General features: G+C 37.9%; 1 protein-coding gene across 1 annotated transcript in view; it reads right to left on the bottom strand.

The window, feature by feature from the left end:
- Positions 1-22,595, bottom strand: part of trol (terribly reduced optic lobes) — a 466,521-nt gene that overhangs the window by 224,014 nt on the left and 219,912 nt on the right. The window contains exons 26-30 of the mRNA XM_080271051.1: positions 22,033-22,146; positions 21,643-21,753; positions 19,447-19,563; positions 17,415-17,531; positions 7,706-7,822 (exon numbers count right to left, since the gene is read on the bottom strand). Coding sequence (XP_080127177.1) covers positions 7,706-7,822; positions 17,415-17,531; positions 19,447-19,563; positions 21,643-21,753; positions 22,033-22,146 — 576 coding nt within the window. The remainder of the gene's footprint in view (positions 1-7,705; positions 7,823-17,414; positions 17,532-19,446; positions 19,564-21,642; positions 21,754-22,032; positions 22,147-22,595) is intronic.

Below are 22,595 nucleotides of genomic sequence, written 5' to 3'. Positions count from 1 at the left end.
GTGAATGTAGGGAAGAGTAAAGTGATGGTCCTTGAGAGAGGTGATGTCAGTGAATGTACAGTGAGGTTGGATGGTGAGGAATTGGAAAATGTGAGTACGTTTAAGTACTTGGGTAGTGTGATGAGTAAGGATGGAGGTTTGGAGGGTGAAGTGCTTGAAAGGGTACAGCAGGGAAGAAAGGTTGCTGGTTCTTTGAAAGCAGTGATAAGAAACAGGGAAGTGAGCATGGAAGTGAAAAAGTTACTACATGAGAGTACTGTGATACCAACTCTAACGTATGGAAGTGAAGCTTGGACATTGTTGGAAGGACACAAGTCAAGAGTGAGAGCAGTGGAAATGAGTTATTTAAGAGAAGCCTGTGGAGTCACATGGAGAGACAGGCTGATGAATGAGGATATAAAGGAGCGTTGTGGTGTGGATGTGGATGTGATAGGAAGTGTTATGAGGAACACACTGAGGTGGTTTGGCCATGTGGAGAGGATGGAGGGTGAAAGACTGACGAAGAGAGTGTATGTGAGTGAGGTGGAGGGGGGAAGAGGAAGGGGGAGGCTGAGGATGAGATGGAGGGATGGGGTGGAGAGGTATATGAGAGAGGAGGGTGTAAGTTGGGAGCAGGGCAGTGAAATGGCGGGGGACAGGACGACGTGGAGGCGATTTGTTTGTGGCCCCCCCAAACACGATTGAGGCGTCTGGCAATAGATAGATAGATAGATCTGAAGGAATTAAGATGGATTTTATCTGAAGGAATTAAGATGGATTTTATCAAGTCTTTTTTGGTGTGGTGGGATGAGTCAGGCACTTTGTTAGCCTGAGGTGGGAATGTCAAACATATTTACGATCAATTTCCTGTCATATCTTGGATCAGTTTTAACAGGAAGTATGAGAAACAAGGGAAGATTTTGTACTCTTACTCTCTTTTTCTTCCAGCAGGAAACAGACACAACCTATGATAATTTTTCCGGCTAAAGTGTTATTGGTAGGAGGAATAACAGACATGGGAAAACTCTGCACCCTCCTTTCCATGTCCTACCTGTCAACACGAATCAGAGATTTTACAGGAAATCAATCGTAGATATTTCTGAGAATCCCATACCTGGTCTAATTGGCGGCAACCAGTAGTTTACTCTAGGGACACACAATGTGCCTCTGTAGCGATCTTAACCTATGATAATTATAACCACAGAATAATTATTTTTCCGTATGGTAATTTTCTTAGCTTTTCATTACATTTGTCTATGCAGGTTAGTGCAAGAGATATGTACATATGAATCACAACTTTGTCTGTATGTAAGCCCATGTCCCAGGATTTTTACTGAGTTGAATCTAGGCATTAACAATCCTGCTTTAATCCCTACACAGGTTTTTATCATAATACATGTGCGGTGCCGAGCCAAGACATCAACAGTCTTGCTTATATCCCTATATATGCTACTATCACAGTACACAGGTGATGCTATTTTGAAATCTATGCAAAATATGCAGATCTACTGTGATAAACTGTATGACTAAATATTTCTTAAAATAGGCAGGCAAGAGGAATGCAAACAACCAGAAGGCTTACTTCAAGTGGTAGCAAAGCAGTTAGTATAAACAGCTCAGTTCATATCTTGGTTAGTCAACTTACTGCTCAGTCTGATTATAGCCCAAGTGCTGAAGAACCGAAGAATTGTGAGTGTACAGACCTCATGTTTTAAGAACTCATGCAAGACACCAATGTAATAATTCTCTCATCCCCTAAATAAGTGGTTATACATTGCACAGCAATGTATGTATGTAGGTATGTATATGTATGTACCATGGTGGACAGCTTACATACACCTGACCCAAGCAGTTCTAATATCATGCCATATTTAACTGTTATTGATGGACAGCTTATCTGTAGGGCCATGGAACACCACTTTCTGTTCTTGAAAAGGTGATCCACCTAGACCCCTGTTTCACATATGGTAAAGGGTATGGAAGGCTTTCAGAGAGTTGGGTGAGGAGTTCATATGGAAAGTTGTCTTGTTGAAGTGGCTGTGTTAACTGTACCCTCCACATAATGTAAGTTTGTATACTAGGAATGAGCTGAGTTATGTTCAACAGATAACTTCTGGGAGCCAAAGATATGCATTTGCTTTAAAAATTACTATACCCTTCTTGCTGGAAACCATGAAAACTATACAATAACACTATATGCGCAAAAATACTTCTTCTGGAAGCTACAAGGATGGTATGAATTATTATCACTGATAACCATCCTTATTGTTAGCATTATAAAATATTACTGAAAATGCATAAACACCTGTGGCATTAAAACCAACAATACAAATAATTAAAACACTCCCTCTTCTGTCATTTTTTCCTTCATTCTTTCATCTTCCTTCTGTCTGTTGGTAACTCTACACTGGGTGACAAGCCAAATGGTTTCTTATACACCAGGAAACCATTTACTACACTGGGTGGTAACCATATAACTAAATTTTGGTGCCTGGTGGATTAGTGGGTAATTATTGAGTTCCAATCGGATTGAGCTGGTGATGGTTTATATCCAAGGGGTGGCTGGAGTTTGTTGCTCACGTAATGCCACTCAGGGATGAGTGAGGCTGGTCACTCTCATCTTAAATGTCAGGACCAACTTGCCTAACCCTGGGCTCCTACACTCTTCATGGGGCAATGTAAGATTAGATGATGAATGAATGAATAAATGAATGAATGACAGAATTTGAACAATCTGAAGAAATTACCTGAACCATTCTACTTTTACAGTATGAAAGGAAATAACTGGTTTTTGCATAGACAAAAACCAGTTTTTCCACCAGGTGAGAGCTACTGAATCTATTAAGGAAGCTGGCCTCTTCTGCTTGTTTACAATGGCCACCCATACTAAGCAGAGTTGAGCACAACATCTCAATCGATCCGTAAGGTGACACAAGAGGTGCAGACAGTCACCTGAGGTTGGTGAACCATACAACACTTTCCCTTAACTCTTTCAGTCCAATCACCTTTCCTTAACTCCTTGAATACAATTTTAGCTACTTCATTATAGAGCATTCTTAATGAGGGAAAATTGATCTGGATGATGATCTTAATAAAACCAATAACTGTCACTCCATTTCGAAGCTTTGAAGAATCCAAAGTGACGGAAGGCCTCATGACAGATTACTCTAGATCATTAAAATTTTAGGAAACCACCCTGCATCCCTGGCTGCATTTAACGTGACAGCCAACTTCTTCAATTTTAACTGTGGCACATCAGTGCATAGCCTCGTCTGACCAGAGGTCTACACAGATAGAATAAAATCAGCAAAAGCCAGTATGGCCACTATAACAGCATAAGCAAGAGTCCTTGACTTGAGTCATGGATGGCAACATGGTGGACTAGGAAATCCAGTAGTAAAGGATACACATGTTCTTTACACTGAAAGATTTTTGGGAAGGTTTTGTACTGTATATCAAGCATAGTGAGGTGTTATGAACCTCCTGTCTCAACTTGTTACTGGACTGAGATGATTCCTTTCACCCCACTGAGGTTAGATGGTGGATACAAACTACCTTATCAGGTTACCATACCTTCTTAGATGTCTTACCGCCCGACTGGACAATGGACATGAATATATGTTAATGTTTTTGATATTATTGGTCATGCATAATTGTGTAAGCCTTTTTTCATCTGCAGATGGCGATTAATCATGATACTGAGTGCCATGTAGCTCCAGCTCCACTGTGTGCCACCATATGCAAAGAATGAAGCTATAAGAATAATACTGAATTAAAGGTTAAAATGCATTACCCTTTATACATATGCATATTATTGCACACAGAAAGATGGTTTATGTAAATACCTGTATACATACAGTAATAAAACACGAGTTACAAGTACAGCTGCTATCCAGAGTAAAAAGTAAATAATAATAACTGTCAGTTTTGCAGGAACCCCATATATGTGACGTACCGTATTAAAATACACACAACAATAACAACAGATATTAGGACTATGTTTACACGATGGTGACGATGATGATGATGATATGAACACATTCTTTAGGTGACATAAATTTACCGTAAAATATATCTCCAATTTACAGAAACACTGATATAAACATGATGTTGTTGACATAAACATGATGCTGCACAACTATCATATATGGCATATTGACAATTTAGCCTTATATTCATGAAACTATTGCAGTCATTAAAATATTAGCTTAACCATAAAAACACATACAGGTATTTGATTACAGTTCATCATTATACTGAAATAATGACCCTTCATTTGAATGAATTTCCATGAAGCTGTCAGTGCCATCATCATCATCATTAACACCATCATTAACACCATCATCAATACTCTCCTATTATATGTCACAATGTTGTATATTACCTGAGCACAATAAACCTTATGCATAATATTGAGCACAATAAACCTTAATATTAAAATGTAAAAAAAAAAAAATCTATAGCTTTCAAACTTCAAACTTCCCACTTGTCTAAAATGTAAAATTTACAAGTCAATGTCCAAACATTTAGTCTACATGGAAGACGGTATTTTCACATCATTTACAAACACTGAGGAGATCAGAAACTGTAAAATCATATGTGAATTCATACAAAGCATAACAAGACAGGCACTTTAATATATACGGAATTTGTGGAAAAGTACTAAGGACTGGAGAAAAAAAAAAAAAAAACAAGATAAAATGACTTATGAGGGTAATTTCCCTCATCATATCCATGGTAGTTTTCTAAGAGGCATAGGAGGCTTTATAACATTACTTCCTTAGTTATTTGTTTTGCATATAACACCTGAATATTCTCTCATATGTCATTTGTATTGTTTGCAAAAGTAACATAAAAAGAAGATAGCCTACTGAGGTGAAATGTACGGAATATATTGCTAATTCTCTTGTTATTTATCTTATTTTAATACAGTATTTGAAAAGTTTGTACAAGTAATATAAGAAGAGAATTCTGAGGTGCAATGTGCCAAATACAACATGAAAATATTCTCTTTTGTGTTATTTATATAGACTGACTACTGAAACAGCTTGCACAAGTAATATAAAAAGAGAATACTGTACTGAGATGTAATATGCAGAATAAATTGCTACGGCAGACGTGTTATGAAATTTCCAATGCCACTTAGAATACAACCTGAGGATGCAACTCCATTAACCACTTACACTCAGGGAACGCTCTATCTATTTTATTCTTGCTAACTCCAAACAGTTTATTCAGCTTAGGAGAGATTATCTGAACTGAAGGAGGTTAGATGATGTCTCCACTAGCCCCTTCAAAAATCTAACTTCTCTCCTTAAGCTGAATTATATAATCTGAAGGTGGAAAAAATAAAACAAATAAGATGTCCCTGAGATGGATGGGTAGAAAAACAGTTCCTCATTGCCTATCATTCATTAAAATCATGGTTTTCTACAATATTATTCCTTAGACATAAAAAACTTACTATCCATAATAAAAATACTTACCGGTACGAACTGCACTGCTGAAATAAATGCGTTTGGGGGGGAAAATTATACAGTTAAAAGTACTTGAAAGTAATGATTCTAAACTGTACCTAATTGCATGACAAAATGTGTCCTTCTTTAGTTAAGGAGCAACAAGATGAAGATACAGGAATATTTAGCAGACAGTAGTTAATTTAGCAATGACTAATATTTCTAAAAGATGACAAATGGCCTCCAAAGAATGGGGTATGGCATAACCGCTAGCACCACTAACAGTATACTGCATAAATGACTGAGTTCCAGTATTTTACTTTTTTTTTTTTTTTTTTTTTTTTTTTTTCAAACTGACAAGGGTAAAGTTAAATATCAATTATGGCTAGCTTTCACCAAATATCTACTAGTTACATTATATTTTAGGATATTTAATAACAAGTACAGTATGAAATATATACTGTGGATACTTCAGTATTGTGTGTTTGTTCCTTTATGCACATGCCTAATGTATGATTAAATAAGGTATGACTGCGGCTGAGGATGAGATGAAGGGATGGAGTGGTGAGGCATAAGAGAGAGAGAGGTGTGAGCTGGGAGCAGGCCAGTGAAGTGGCACTGGACAGGGAGACAAGGAGGCAATTTGTTTGTGGCCACCCCTTATGGGATTGAGGCATCTGGCAATAAAAAGAATGATAGATAGATAGATAGAAGATTGTTATTCTGAATGATTCATATATGGGATGTATGAAGGAGCTCAAATATCTGGGAAATGTATTTAGCACAGACTGTTGGGATAAAAGAAAAACTGGGAGAGTACCTAGTAGGGAAAGACAGTGACAGGTACACTGAAACTATTGACTAACCCCATCAGTCTGAGGATATCAATTTAATTTTATTGTTACTACTACCATGTGATATTTTATAGCTTTGAAGGCCCCCCTTGTGGTGAAGGGGTTAATGAGGGTTACATCTAACCCACCAATTTGAGAATGCTTTCCTGTGCTGAATGAAATAGCTTAGTAAGTGCAAGAGTAAAATGGAAGAGGCATCATCGTACTGATGGAGTTAAAGGAAGGTAAGTGAGTGTGGATGTACAGATCCTTGCATTACACTGTATAGTAAATCCTCATTATACTCTATGTCACCTGTCAACTTCATCTCCTGCAGTGGATAAGAGATGTTGTACCTACATCTGAAGTAAGAGAATACAACCAACATATCCCTTGCATGTCATAAAAAGACAACTAAAGCTAATACGAGAGGAAGTGGGGGTTGGAAATCCATCCTTTTGGTATGGATGTAGGAACACAGCAAAGCATGGCAACAGTTCTGTACGTCACTTTGTATTTCCTAGAGTATTTGGGGGGAAGGTTTTAACTGGAGCTTCCTGTCTTCTTCAAGTTATTTCACTAATGAGATGATGATGATAATGATGATGATGATGATGAAGAAAATGATGAATAACAGCATGACGAACAGACCTTTTCCCCTCTAAAAGTTACTAGTGTGTTTCAGTGTTAAAAGGACAAAACTTATGGTTTTTTTCATAAACTTTGCTCATCTGAACATGAACCGGGTGGACTGCAGGCTGAAGCTGCTCCTCTCTTAAAGTTCAACATCCCTCTTGTCAGGGGACAAGGAGTTGAGGGATGTTTTATAATGATGCCACCATATGAAGTGGTCCAACTTCTCTATTTGGCCAAATTAAACTATGGCATTTTAAATAATAACGGCCTCAACATCAATAACCTTAAGGAATACAGAACTTTTAAGAAGAATAAAGAAAAAAAAAGGAATATACATCTACATTATAATGATCTGATTTCTGTATGTTTATTTTTTACCATTACACCCCAAACAGCACATGTAGCGCAAATTTTTGTTGGAACGAGGTACCATTAAAACGCTCTAACTTGAAGAATAAAACAATTTCTAATCCAATCGGGCCACTGGTTCCTGAGTTATGACTCATTTCTGAAGACAGGAAGTGACGACATTGAGTGGAGGCCGCTGCAAGTTAGTCATAATTTCCTGATCAAAATAATTGAATGACTGTCACTGTGTGGTTAGATACTTGACTTAACCAGGGATTAAGATTCTGGCTGACATGCTGCATATTACTCACCTATACAAATTAAGAATGTATGTACTGTAATAATCACACAAGTTGTTGACTTTGTGTACAAGAAGTGACTCTAAAATGACAAAGTGATTATTAATTCCTGCTAGAGATATTTTATATAGATTAAAAGACCAATAAAACTCACTGGGTTCACAACCAGCTTCATCCGATCCATCTCGACAGTATGGCCGTCCATCACACCTTAAGTACAATGGGATGCATGTGCCATCATCAGCACATCGGAACTGGTCTGGGCCACACTCTGTACAGGAACAAGTAGCAATCAATACTTTCAATCCAGGTGATATCCTGTCAACTGTATTCTTGCTACTATTAGATAATTTAATTCAAGAATGGCCTACTCATATTTATGAGGTATATCAAGGCTGAATCTACATGTGTTAATATCATCACACTAAAACACGCTATAAAGGACTAGGTAGGCATTAACACCTGGCATCTGTGTGACATCCTTCCTATTTACTCTTACTGTTACTTGATAATTAAATTCAATTCAGGAAAGGCCTCTCTTATTTCAGTGGGTCTATAAAGGCTGTAGTTACATGTACAATCATCAGCACACCAAAAGCAATTTAGACCACACTCAGTAAAAGAACAAGTACGACAGCCATTAACACCTTAAAACAAAAGATATATATTTATTTTTCCTTGTTCATTCATGCTACTTCCTGACAATTTAATTTAATTTATGAGGAACAGTTTGTACTTAATTGATTAATGAATGCTAGAGCTAACCTCTCCTGGTTTAAAAATATATCTAAGCTGCATAAAATAGTCTGGAAATAGTAAGAAGAAAATTTAAATAATGATACTGGATTAATGGGGTTAACAATTTGGAACATATACTTGTGGGCTTAGGAGGCAATCTATCCATCCATCTATTTGGCTATCTATCCACCCATCTATGGCCAGATGCCTTAATCCTAAAGGGGTGGCCCCAAACACACTGCCTCCATGTCACCCTCTTCTTTTGCAAGTTATTTTGCATATTAAACCTTATTATCCACATATATATTGTTTGTAGCTTTATAATTTCAATCTCAATTATTAACCAATCAATCCATCAATTAAATAAATGACACAGCATTTCCTCCTTTTGAATCCCATTTTAATTACAATTGGTCATGGTACAGCTAATGTTTTCTATGGACTGGAAGCCAAACCAAGTCTAAAACCAGTTAACTACTTCCCAACAGTTGCTGGAAACTGTTGGGAAAAATAATTCTTAGATGTGTAACAAGATCTGAAACAGTGAGAGTCTCAGCTTGGATTCTGACTCTATTTACTTGTGGATAAATTCTTCCTACCTAGGAGTGATGATTGTATAGCTAGTTGACAAGCTTGTGACCAAATTCTTTTTCATGATCAAAGGGTCAATGGTAGCTGTAAATCCCTTTTTAACTCTGTGGTTACTGGGGAGCTTTTATGAAATACATAAAATTGTTCATAAGCTAGAATACAACACAAACCTTTTTAGTCTTGATCAAGTAATTAATTGTGTTAGGTTTCAACATTTCTGGTGCCTTATGTTTCTCCTGAGCACAGTGAAACTGATGTTAGCCAATATGAAATTCAAATGAGGTAATTTGCATCCTGAAGGTATAGAAAATCAAAGAAGAAATGCTGTATCACTGCAGTCCCTCTAGCACAAAAAATTCATAATCTGACATATACCCTGTCAAACTTGCAATCCTCACAAATACTTTGTCAAAAGGGCAGATCATCAAGTACAGCTAATGTGTGGTGCACAATGTTATCAAATGATCAAATACAGTAAATTTTATCTTACACTGGTATTAAGCAAATATATTTCACAGAAAAAAAAAAAAAAATCAAAACAACACAAATGTCAGTAAATCATCTGCATACTGACCTAAGGTAGCACAATTATAGAAGTACTGCACTAATAATCCCTCATTACATGTTGATGATGTGCTTCAGACTATCATAACCTTTATATATACAGTATACTGTATATATATATATATATATATATAACTGGTGTTGTCAACCGAAAAAAAAAAGCAAATCAGCTTTACAACTGGCAACAGAACTTCTTAAAAGCATGGATGTTGAAATCGGCAAAACGTAATAAGGACTTTCTGTACTCATCTAGACTGATATATTAAGCTGACTACAATTTCCTTCCCTGATTCATCAAATAATTTTCCATCCATGATCTAGCAGATGGGTCTCACTTATGTCTTCAAATTCAGCAGGCTAACTGGTTTTCGTCATTCCACACCATTCAATTATAATTTCCAAAATCACAAAGCCCCTCAACAATGTAATTACTGACAACATACACAATACATCAGACCAAAGAACAACACAAAAATGATGCAGGTTATAGCAAGCCACAGCCTTCAGTCCTAATCACAGCATGGTTATACTTACTAGTTACTTATGTAGGTACTGGATGTAAGTAACTAGATCTATAGGTCCAGATCTCCATCCATGTCCAACAGATGCTAAGCACTGCCTGTGGGAAGCCCTGTCAATACATGCTGGACTGCCTCATCATCATATAGTACCGGTACAGTATTTCGTGGTCATTACGGTGTTTATTAAGTTTTCTTTATTTTTTTTTTATTATGTTACACTTGGTGCTTTCACAGATTTGACTTCTTGACTATGTGCTCAGTGATGGAATGTTCTTTGAACATGATTTACATGTCTCCTGAGCTCGTGATGGATGCCTGGTGGACTGGTGGTAGAGCTTTTGTGCTGGAAAGTGCTATAGTTTACATACTACTGGTAGTTAGAATCCTAAAGGTAACATTTTTTATTATTATTAACCTGTTAGTCTCCTTCCCTTAAATGTTCTGGATTACAACAGTCCAGCCTTGGGCACCTACAGTCTGAAGGAGGCAAGAGAGGACTGGCATTTACTTTTATTTGTTTAAAATCTTTGTCAAGCTGCAGACCCCATACGAGGCACAATGAAGGTCTGCATGAGCCAAGCTGCAAGCCTCATATGAGGTACAATTTACATGTTTACAAAACACTGAATATGGGAAAGAAAACTACCTTACATGGAATCAACCCAGCATGGATTAATGGATGCCCTCTGGTGTTCAGCCCGATACTTTTTATGTACAGTATCTGTAGATTAGGTGAAGTCTGGGGGAGATGATCAAACTAAATGGCACTATTAGTTTGCAACAATGAGGCTGCCTTGGACACATCACCACATCTCAACTATTTGCTTCATGAGTTTCACCTAATGTGATGACTGTGGCTCCAAAACCCACACTCAAAAGTTAGATTTCTTCTCATGAACTCAAAGGTATGGTGTTGTAGGCTTCACAAATATAAATAATACTGCTGTGGCCACCATTATCAATGAGTTTCTGTTTGTTATTAAGAGTTTCTGGGTTGCTAGGTATTTGGAAAGTTTGTACAGTAATATTGCAACAACAACAACAACAACAACAACAACACAGTTCAGTATAATATACAAGGTGGGACATCAAATATGGTTTTAGTATGACTGACAGTACTGCTGGAAGTGAGAGACTGAACACAGTGTGGAAGAGCAAAATGGTTCACTGAGGAAAAAAAAGTAAAAGTATGGTCAGACAGAGTGAAGAAAGCATTTAGTGTAGAGATAAAGAAGCCTGAAAGATAACTCAATTGTGGGTATCCCCTATAAGAAGGTTAATAAATGGAGACAAGACACTGATGATGATGACAATGATAATGATGGAGGAGGAGGAGGAGGATTAGTACTTTGGTAAAAAGAACATGCATTATTTCTCAAGGTAACTTTATCTAACAAACACAGGTATTTCAGCTTTACAAAAACAAAATGTTTACAATCAAATAAGGCAAAGTACTGTATATACATTCTTACACACTACATCACTGCCAAACTTAAGTAATAAATATCTCACAGCTTTATATTGGCAGAATTATCCCTCTTGTACCAACAGTGTTATGAAAGGCAGCAAAATGATAAACAGTACTTTAACAAACGGCAAGAATTACTACTTGTGTATATACTTATAAAACATAAAAAAAAAAGTGTCCTAACAAAAGCACTGACAGTTTTAAAACAACAGAATTACTCAAAATATCACAGCTACAGAATACTGATGAATTAACAGACAATATCTATTGGTCCAATTTGTCACAGCCATAAAGTTCTCAATTACAACATGATATTGGCCTTTATTTTTATAAATTGATCTCATACAGTGTCCCAGAAAATGTGTTAGAAATTTCATGAGGATATTCTTGAGTTAGTTTTGTTCAATGAATGCAATATCAGGATGGATTCAGTTCTCAAATGGTATGGAGCTACAACTTCAACCCAACAAAACCTTTCACAAGAGTGTCCTCTAATTTTTAACAATATCCAACTCAATCTTGCATCACCTCCAAACGTACTTGAGGTTTCATTCTTGCAGGATTTATCTCGGAAAGATCATATTACCTCTCTTACAAAATATGCTTACAAGAGACTGAGTGTGCTAAGCCAACTTCACGCTTTGTTTACCCCTGCACAGTTGTTGACTTTATACATGGGTTTTATTTGCCCCTATGTAGAGTACAACTCTCATGTGTGGGGAGGCTCCCCACATACAGCTCTTCTCAACAAGGTGGAGTCAAAGGCTTTTCATCTTATTAACTCTCCTCTTATTTGCTTCCTTCAACCTCTGTCTCTTCACTCCACTGCTGCATCTTTATCTCTTTTCTGTTACTACTTCAATGGTCATTGCTCCTCTGAACTGTCTGCTTGCATTCCTCCACCACTATGGCAGGCACATAGCACCTGTCTAGCAAACAAACTCTTATTCCTTTTCAGTCCAACTCTCTAATGCAAAAGTTAACTGTTACTCCATGTCTTTCATTATGTAACAGGCCAACTGTGGAACTGTCTCCCTCTGTCTGTATTTTCTACTACCAGTGATCTCCAGTCTTTCAAACGCAGTGTGTCCACGTATCTCAAAACAAATGGATCTTGAATTTGGCTCTCTGTTATCTTGTTTTTGTTTTCTCTTGGAAGGAACAAGCTTGCAGGGTCCTAGCCTATAGTTCCTTATTTCTTACATAAAAGAAAAAAAAAGTAGCAAGAATAAAGCACGGTACAAAATACATCATCGGACTGAAGGGAGTAAAGGATTAATATCTGACAATAAAGGGTGGCCCACATTTTGTGCCATTCTGTCTTGCGTGCTGTGGGAAGAGCTCAGTCTGCTGATGTGGAAAGTGCAGATTTTTGGCTGCTTCGTCAAATTACTAATAAACCATACATTCAATGGTTATAAAAAACAGATGCTACACAGTACTGTATAAAACAAAGGTTAGGGACATCAAATATGATGCACAGTGGACACTATACTGTATTTACTCTAACTTGGCCTAAAACTACTATCGTGAATGTTGAGGTGTAAGCTAGAACATGATGCTAATCACAAAGAAGTGCTATGGAAAGGATTAAGAGCCACAGCATTGTCTTTTTCTACTACTGAGCTAAATGAAATAAGTTACAAAAGGACAAAAATCTAGGTCAAGTTAAAATGAAAGAACTATAATAATGTCAAAATGTCGGTAGTTTGCACCACGCAGCAGCGAGTTGGAATCCTTCTGGGAAAGGTTGCCAAGCTTCTTCTGGCTGTGTATACTGAGGTACGTTAAAACAATTGGGATCACTGTATTCTTAATTCTATTCTAACAAATATTTGCTTCAGTTTGTTTTGCTTCACCGTATATGCTAAAACTTATCTTTTATATATAGAATGTGCATAAAGTTGTCCAGAGTGAGGGCATAGGAGCCAAAAATCTTTGAAAAATTCAAATATTATGGTAAAGTCAACTGGATGTTTCTACATATATGTCAGAACTTTCCATTACTACAAATGACCATAATCCTTGGCAATCTTTTACTGCATGATGGACCCCCCTATATTTCAGAATGTAAACCACCCTACAACTATTTCCTTCAATGCTGAATGTATTGCCAGTGCCTGCAGTTTAACTCATCTGAGCCATCACTACACTGGCAGCAGCCATCACAGCGGAAGCGAGCTGGTATAATGATGCCGTTAGAGCAGGTCCACCACCCTGAGTTTAAGGTAGGCCACTCTTAGGTTAAGGTACACCACTTTGAGTATAACAACATAACACTCATCAACACTGCAATACAATACACAGGCCTACTATTACACCTTTAAACTTGCTCCTATATGCTGCTTTTTTTTTTAACCTTAATATTGCTATTACATCCACCATAAATTGCAGAAATAACTGGCTACAATATTACAGTTGCACTGGTACCAATATGGCTGTTTTGCCAACTTCCCTCAATTTACAGTAGCAACTGTATGAAAAAATTCCATGATATTTTAGAACACATCCTTGACATACAATAAGGACTGCATGTATTCCATGTCTCATGAAACTGCTACATATCAAGAAAAATTAATGATGGATGCCTACTGATTTAACGGTAATGTAAATACTGTGCTGGACCCTATTCCACTGACCAAAGGAGATAGCTTTTGCATTGTCTCTCCAATACAGCATGCCAAAAAATTTATGTGTGTATAATTATAATTTATGCTTTTGACTGTTTTCTTAATTTCAGTTGCCATTTTTCACCTGTGACTCAGGTGATGGAGTGGGACACCAATGTCACCGGTATGGCACTGATATGAACAGGCTGCAGAGGTGTTTTAGGAATGGAAAGAGCTTTTATGCTGCTGTTTTAAATATCTTCTTATGCAATGACTGCAGATGGCATCTATATGATTATCAGCAAATCAGAGTAAGTTTAGGTTCATTGAGTATATTTAGATCCGCAAGAAGTTTTGCGACTTTAACTATGTGCAGGATTCTGGAAACCTCACTTCTGTGAATTCTGAGGGCATACTGTACAAGATGTCTGGAAGCAGAGGGTTGATACTGCCATGAATACTCTGCCATCCTATTTCTGGACAATAATTACACAGGCAGAGTGATTTAGTCACCATGGAAAGTTTTACCATTCTGCTGCTACATGCTTTTAATATTGAAAAGGGACTTAGCAACATGTAGTCTGCAACTTGGAACAATTTAACCCATGGATTGCACAATTACCTTTTTTTATCCCACCCCGTGGTATGTAAAAAATGCAGATTTTGTTTTTTTTTTTTTTTTATTATAAACTTGAAGATAAACGTCTAGGGCATCACCTGGTGAAAAAAAATAATCTATCTCTCTCCGTCTTTGCACAGGGCCATGAGTAGGTTTATGTAGGGGAGTAGTGGGGGGGAAAAAAAAAAAAAAAAAATATTATAAACTTGAAGATAAACATCCAGGGCATCATCTGGTGAAGAGAAAAAAAAATTATCTCTCTCCATCTTTGCGTAGCGCCATGCGTAAGTTTGTGTAGGGGTCGAGTAGTCAACGGTCATGCACGGCCAGCACAGCCTGAGCTGTGGCTCACAACGCAACGCTACCCAGCCTGAGCTGTGGCTCGCAATCCATGGGTTAATTGACAAGCTAGTCTTTGCTCAGAATTCATATACAGTAATAAAAAAATAAAAAAAGCCAATGAATTAAACAAACTCTGAGAGCTAATCTGCTGATTAAGATGTAATGTTCAGATTCCTATTCATGATGAACAACAACAACAAGAACTTACAGCTGCAGCTTATGGTACAGCTGCAATATTTTACATGCTTTATAACTCGCTTGACACTTTCACTGGACACTAATTCATCACAAGATCAATAAGCCTTGGGCATTAGAAGCTCTAAATCTAAAATCAAATACAATACATTCATCATGTAAGTAAGCTTTGTGCAGGAAACAGATAAGGAAATTGGTAAGGGTGAAATCACAGGAAGACACTTTGTAATGCAAATGATTAAGGAATAAAGACGAAGACATGTTAGACACAAAAAGTAATGATGGATACCACTAGTGGAGTGAAAAAATATGAAAAGGGATGAAGAAAAATAATGAAGATGCAAATTGAAAAGAAAGACAGTACAGTATAAATGCAGCAGTATAGATCAAAACTAATGCATGAAGAAATGAAATATAAATCAGAAAATATTATGACAAAAAAGATTGAATGCTCAAACCCTTCATTATGAGAAGTTTCTCCAAAGCTGAATAAAACTTTCTTGTAGCAAAAAAAAAAAAAAAAAAAAAAAAAAAAAAAAAAATTCACCGTGTGGAAAGTTAATGTGGACTGTTTCCAACCCTTTCACAATGATGGTATTTTCCCAAGCTGAATTAATACTACCTGGCTGCAGCAGGAACAAAATATAAAAGTATTGTAGTCATAATGTGTAAGGTGATAAACAAAAGCTTATGCCAAACCAAAACTTTTCCTTCTTGTAAAAGTTATGCTTAAGGATTCCCTGAGAGACAAATAAGCTTCTAAATTAATGACTGAATTTGAGGTAAGATATATACTGCAAATCACTGTGATGTTCGCAATGTAACTGAAACATAAACCACATGATTCACACACTCGAAGTAACAGATCTGTAATTAAGGGGCCTACATTCCTAAATCCCCAACAACAGTACATTATCTACCTCTCTTTAGTATGGTATCCTGTTTGCCCAACTCTAGGGGGAGTAGGTGTCACACACTTTCACATGGCAAATTACTGCTCCAATATCGTGATGATTCTCCTAGATATGAGAGGTGCTCTAAATGAACTGTGCTTGTAAATTTTCCTGATACTAACCATAAAACTTTATAACAACATAAAGTAATAAGAAACCGACTAAAAATTGGATTTTTTCATCTCACTTACATCATTTTTCAGCTTCACTCATAAGCCTCCCCATTTGGGAACTTTTGGTGTTTGTGTATTGTCTCACAGGGGAGAGAATAATGAAGAAAGATGGGCCATGGCTATTAAGGTGGAACACTTGGCAAGGCAGTTCCAAAACCTTCTATAGAGGATAATCGGTTTTTGCCTATGCAAATATCTAATTTTTCACCTGATGCTACTTTTTAAGAGGCTCTGAGGCAAACCCTGAAACTCTTCAGTCCATTTACATCATCACCCAGACATTTTGAATGATGATGGGAAGAATCATGTTAAATTCTAATATTGTACCTGTAATTTGCAGACAAACAGACAGGCACAAGCACTTATTTTCAACAACCAGAGAGTCTCTCATTGATTATTAAACTCAGAGTGTGCGTGTAGAGTTGTTGTACCTACATTTTCATTTTGTGAAACTTCTGTATAACTCAGAATTAATAATTAGTTCTCTGTATCAACCACTTCCCTGTATAATAATCAACAGCAAATGCATAATTTACCACAGGGCTTTTACAAGCCCCAAGGATGAGGTGGAGCAATGACTGGAGTTGAGGACATGTGAATGATAGTGATGTGAAATGGAAGGGGTGCGGCCAGACTACAAAGGACAGGGTAACATGGAGGCATTCTGCATGTGGCTACTCCTTTGGGATGAAGAATATTTTCACAAATCCCACAAATTCACTCTGCTTTGACACTGCACGAGTTCATTTCAATAATGTTGTTCAATTTTACGATTCCCACTCATTCTGGACTAATAGTCAGCTTTTTCACCTGATGGAGCTGGGCACTGCCACAACTTGAATACTATATCATGGTTATATGGGATTCAATGAGCATTAATTATAATGTAGGTGTAAATTTCTTTGGTTACCAGCCAAATCAACCCTCCAACCTGATTACCCTTTGTCATCCACTAAGCTGGACAAGGTTTGGAATCTTTATCAAGATCTGGAAAAAAATTCATTATAAGCATAGAGCTCCAAGACAAAAATTAAATGAGCACACAAGCAAAACAACAGAATGCACAAGAGAAAATGAAAATAAGCATCACCTGGGCTTGGGCAGTTACGTTCATCAGAATAGTCCCGGCAATTTGGTCTGCCATCACAGCGCTGCCGGATGTCAATACAGCTGCCATCACTGCACCGCCACTCCCATAATTCACATGCTATAGGGGCCACCACTACGGATTAGTTCTGTTCATGCACTACCACCAAGCAAAGCATTTATGTTAAAGCACTACTATTAAGTACAGATATTAGTTCATGCACTATACCAAGTACAGTGTACATCACAGTCTCCATTAACACACTGGTGTAATTAGTTCCTGGAGGTATTGCTGTACAGATATTAGTTTTTTCATGCACTACCACCAAATACTGTACAATGTTTATTTATTTCATGCACTACCTTGAGAGGGATACAATACTTTCATGTGGTGGATCCAATATAGCTTGCCGGCTCTGCTGACCAGCTATACAAACATCCCTCAATTCCCTCCCTATTCCTCAACAGAGGAATGGTGGACTGCTGGAGAAGGGCAACTTCAGCTTACAATCCATCAGAGTTCATATTCAGATAAATGTGGGGCTATGACTATTATTGCTGCTACTACTACTAGTGCTGCTGCTGTTGCTACTCTTAGCTCTACTACTACTACTGCTGCTGCTGCTTTTGCTGCTGTTACAATGCATGACCATAATGTCCATATGTTATTACCTTCCATGCATTACCATCAAACACAATCAGTCCCCAGTTAAAGTTGTTTCACTTAATGTTGTTTTATTATTAAGTTGCTGATTAATGAACACCTCTTCTTCACTTATATGTGCTTGCCCCTCATTATAAAGTAGCTCTGAAGAAAGTCAGAAATGGAAGTGCTTTAAACTCCTCAATGCAAGGAGCATGTCTCATTTAATTGTTTCAAGTGAAGCTGCATTTTGCCTCACATATCCCTAGACCTTAAGTGATAATTGATGGTTGTGTAAATAATAATATGCATGCTGCAAAATGCAAGAATTTTCATTCATACACTACCATCATCGTACAAATAAGCACATACAGTGGGGAAGTCATGCAAAGTACAGTAATAATAATAATAATAATAAAAATAATAATAAGGGAACAGCTACTGTTCCAAAGGAAGTACAGTACTGTACAGTAAACATATTAGATTGATCAGTATATACAGATTATGAAAAAATAAAATAAAATGCAACAGACTTCAGTACAAACAGAGATAAGGCTATAAAAGCAGCAAAATCAAAGAGTGTGGTAACTGAAAACAACATGGTAAAGAATAGTGAATGAAAGACAGTGCTGACTGCCAACCGTGAATGGGCTATGTGAATGATATAGGCGTGAATGGCGTGAATTAAGATGTCAAAAGAGAAGAAGCACTGTCAATTCCACATTACCCTCTTTGAAGTGTTGTGGCTCAAGGAAAGATTTCTATAGTTCAGTACATTCAGAAGTAGAAGACTGGTCTACTCCTCTTGACCAAGTTACTTCCCTTGATGAAAAATTAACTTTTTGTCACCTCTTATGAATCAAGTTTCCAGAGATTTTTGTGCTTCATGATTTTCCAAGACTTTCTGATTCCAAGTGTCGCAACCTCTGTCAAACTGATCTGGTAACCCTAGGTAATGATGTTCAAGGATTGTAGCCCATCTGAATGGTAGGACACGAGATGTGGATGCTGCCGTGACATAATGGCTGAGCTCGTCACTCCGATAAAAGGCCATGATGTGGGTTTAAGTCCTGCTGTGTTTGACTCAGATTATTCTGGTCTTTGAAGATGATCTCACTCCGTTACACCTACCACTGTATCTGGTACTTATAAGCAATGTCCTTCATCAGTACCATCAGCTCAGTCATGTCTACCTTCATGTTTTCCATACCAACCATCTTCGCAATCATGTCTTACTTACCTGCCAGATTCTCTCTTTCAACAATACAGTACCAGTTAAACAATCACAACACAACAATGACATCTCACTTACCTACCAGACATCCTTTCTCATCTGCACCATCAGCAGAATCACAATCTACTTATACAGTCTGCACAATTACATCTCACTTACCGCCAGGACATCCTCTCTCGTCAGTACCATCAGCACAATCAAGTCTACCATCACATTTTGCACTTGCAGGGACACACGACTGGTCTCCACAAGTTATCTCATCTGGACGACACCCTGCTGATAAAAATAAAACCATCACCATCATCATCATCATCATCACCATCCTTCTCTTAGTCACTGCACCACCACCACCACCACCATCATCATCATTGTCACCTTTTTTTTTCTCACCTAATGATGGGGTATGTTACAGAAACCATAGAAGCAGAAAGCATGAGAGAGGAAGAACCATCAGCACCATGCCCAGTGAAATAAGCCTCACTCTCAATGGGTTTCCTTAGGCCAAATGCTATCATTGGGTGTTAACAATGTCAATCCCCTTTTATCCCTTTGGAGGAAGGCCCAAGGCTAGGCTACTGTAATTCAGGATATTACAGGGCAGATGATCAACTTACAACCTTTGGTGGTATTAAATAACTGAAAAGCCTTCAGTCATCTCTTGGAAACTGACCCTAAGAAAGGATGTCTTGCTGACTGGGTCATTCTAACTACCAGAATATGATCCCTTGACTTCAGGCAGATAAAAACCCTGTTATGACAATGTTCATGGTTACTTGTGAATGAAAATCACCTAATGTTAAATAATGTAATATTAATATGTACAGCTAGTACTGTACTTCTGACCCCTTCACTCTAATGACAAATATCTTATTCTTGCTACTTTCAGAAGATTTTGTTCAGCTCTGGGAGACATAAGCTGAGAAAGGGTTTAATGATATTATTTCTGTCACTACAAATCACTACAAATGGTCCCTAAAACTTAACTAAATCATCTTGAGAAAGGAAGAGTAACTACATACTGAACTCCATAAATAAATGGTTTACGTCTATCAACAACATGCCCATCAATCCAATACTTATAAATAAACATGTATCAATATAAATACCCATCAATTAACTGTCTATCAACAAAATGACCATCAGTTAAATGCATGTCAATAATATGCTTAATAAAATGCCCATCAACAAGAACACCAATCAATATAAATGCCAATCAGCATATGACAGGGTGGATAGACTAGGATTGTGGAAAGTGTTAAACATATATGGAGTAGATGGGAAGTTGTTGAATGCTGTGAAGAGTATGTACGATGGTGCGAAGGCTGCACTGCGTGTGGATGGTGAACTAAGTGAATTTTTCTCTTTGAAAGTTGGGTTGAAACAGGGATGTGTCATGTCTCCATGGTTGTTCAATCTGTACATGGATGGGGTAATAAAAGAGGTACAAGGTAGGGTAGTGGATGTTGGAGTGACCCTGGTGAGAGAGGATAGTGTTTGGAAACTCCCTGTATTGTTGTTTGCAGATGATACTGTGTTGTTGAGTGAAGACGAAGGGGAGCTGCAAGGCTTGGTGGATGAGTTTGAGAGAGTGTGTAAGAAACGGAATCTAAAGGTGAATGTAGGGAAGAGTAAAGTGATGGTCTTTGAGAGAGGTGATGTCAGTGAATGTGCAGCGAGGCTGGATGGTGAGGAATTGGAAAATGTAAGTACGTTTAAGTACTTGGGTAGTATGATGAGTAAGGATGGAGGTTTGGAGGGTGAAGTGCTTGAAAGGGTACAGCAGGGAAGAAAGGTTGCTGGTTCTTTGAAAGCAGTGATAAGAAACAGGGAAGTGAGCATGGAAGTGAAAAAGTTACTACATGACAGTATTGTGATACCAACTCTAACGTACGGAAGTGAAGCTTGGACGTTGTTGGAAGGACACAAGTCAAGAGTGAGAGCCGTAGAAATGAGTTATTTAAGAGGAGCCTGTGGAGTCACATGGAGAGACAGGCTGACGAATGAGGATATAAAGGAGCGTTGTGGTGTTGATGTGGATGTGATAGGAAGCGTTATGAGGAACACACTGAGGTGGTTTGGCCATGTGGAGAGGATGGAGGGTGAAAGACTGACGAAGAGAGTGTATGTGAGTGAGGTAGAGGGGGAAAGAGGGAGGGGGAGGCCGAGGATGAGATGGAGAGATGGGGTGGAGAGGTATATGAGAGAGGGGGGTGTGAGTTGGGAGCAGGGGAGTGATGGCTGGGGACAGGGCGACTTGGAGGCGATTTGTTTGTGGCCACCCCAAACGGGATTGAGGCGTCTGGCAATAGATAGATAGAGATAGATAGTAATACACCTATCAAAACCAAAACTAACCTGGGCAGTTTTCTTCATCAGATCGGTCAAAACACTGTGGGATTCTGTCACAACGCATACTTGCTGGAATGCACCGTCCCTCCCGACACTGCCACTCATCTGGCCTACACCCTTGAAAAGATACAGGAGGTTAGCAAATTGGTTAAGTTCGCAGGGAGACTAAAACTAACAAGACAACATATGGACTGTAATAAGTGTATCCGCCAGCAAAAACCATCCCCATTGAAACTGGTTTCCAGACAACAGAAAATATCAGCTGTACCATGGCTAATCTAAATACTGTAAAGGAACCTTGGCATCACAGCCTTGGCTGATGTTAATATATGGACTTCACTAACAATTTATTAAATAATGGAAAATCTGGGTAGGTCACTCACACAAAAACCTTACCTGTAGGGCATCCAGCTTCATCTGAGTAGTCGGGACAGTCATAGCGTCCATCACATCGCCCTGATTCCGGTATGCATGTCCCATCTGTGCACCTCCACTCATACTGGCCACAGTCTAGGTAAAGACACATAATGACATAACACCATCTCCATGTGCATTTATTCAACTAGGAAACATCTTAGTCATGGAAGGGGTAAATGAAGGATATATCATGAAAGAGTTCTATTACGAAAGAGGTTCTGTTAAGTAAAAGGCAAATAAAGGTTATATCAGGAAAGATCTCTATTAGCGAAGGGGTAAATGAAGGTTATACCTGAAAAGATCTCAATCAAGAAAAAGGTAAATGAAGGATATATCTAATACTCCAAATTCATAAAACTTCTAATCTGAATAATAACTGTCTAAATGTAGCAAAGAACAAAATGAAAAAAATACACTCTTGGAGTGACAAGGTTATAGCTAAGCTAACCTGGCACAAACATGCAAAACAAGAGAACACTGTAAGGCACGAGAACATTGTAGTAGTAGCAGAGTAACCCCCGTCTGTCAGGCCAGGCAGATCC

The sequence above is a fragment of the Coenobita brevimanus genome, chromosome 44 (genome assembly GCF_032717465.1).
Source record: "Coenobita brevimanus isolate Jiangsu-jjx chromosome 44, ASM3271746v2, whole genome shotgun sequence".
Lineage (NCBI taxonomy): Eukaryota > Metazoa > Arthropoda > Malacostraca > Decapoda > Coenobitidae > Coenobita > Coenobita brevimanus.
The sequence above is the reverse complement of the archived record's forward strand: the minus strand, read 5'-3'. Positions and strand labels throughout refer to the sequence as shown.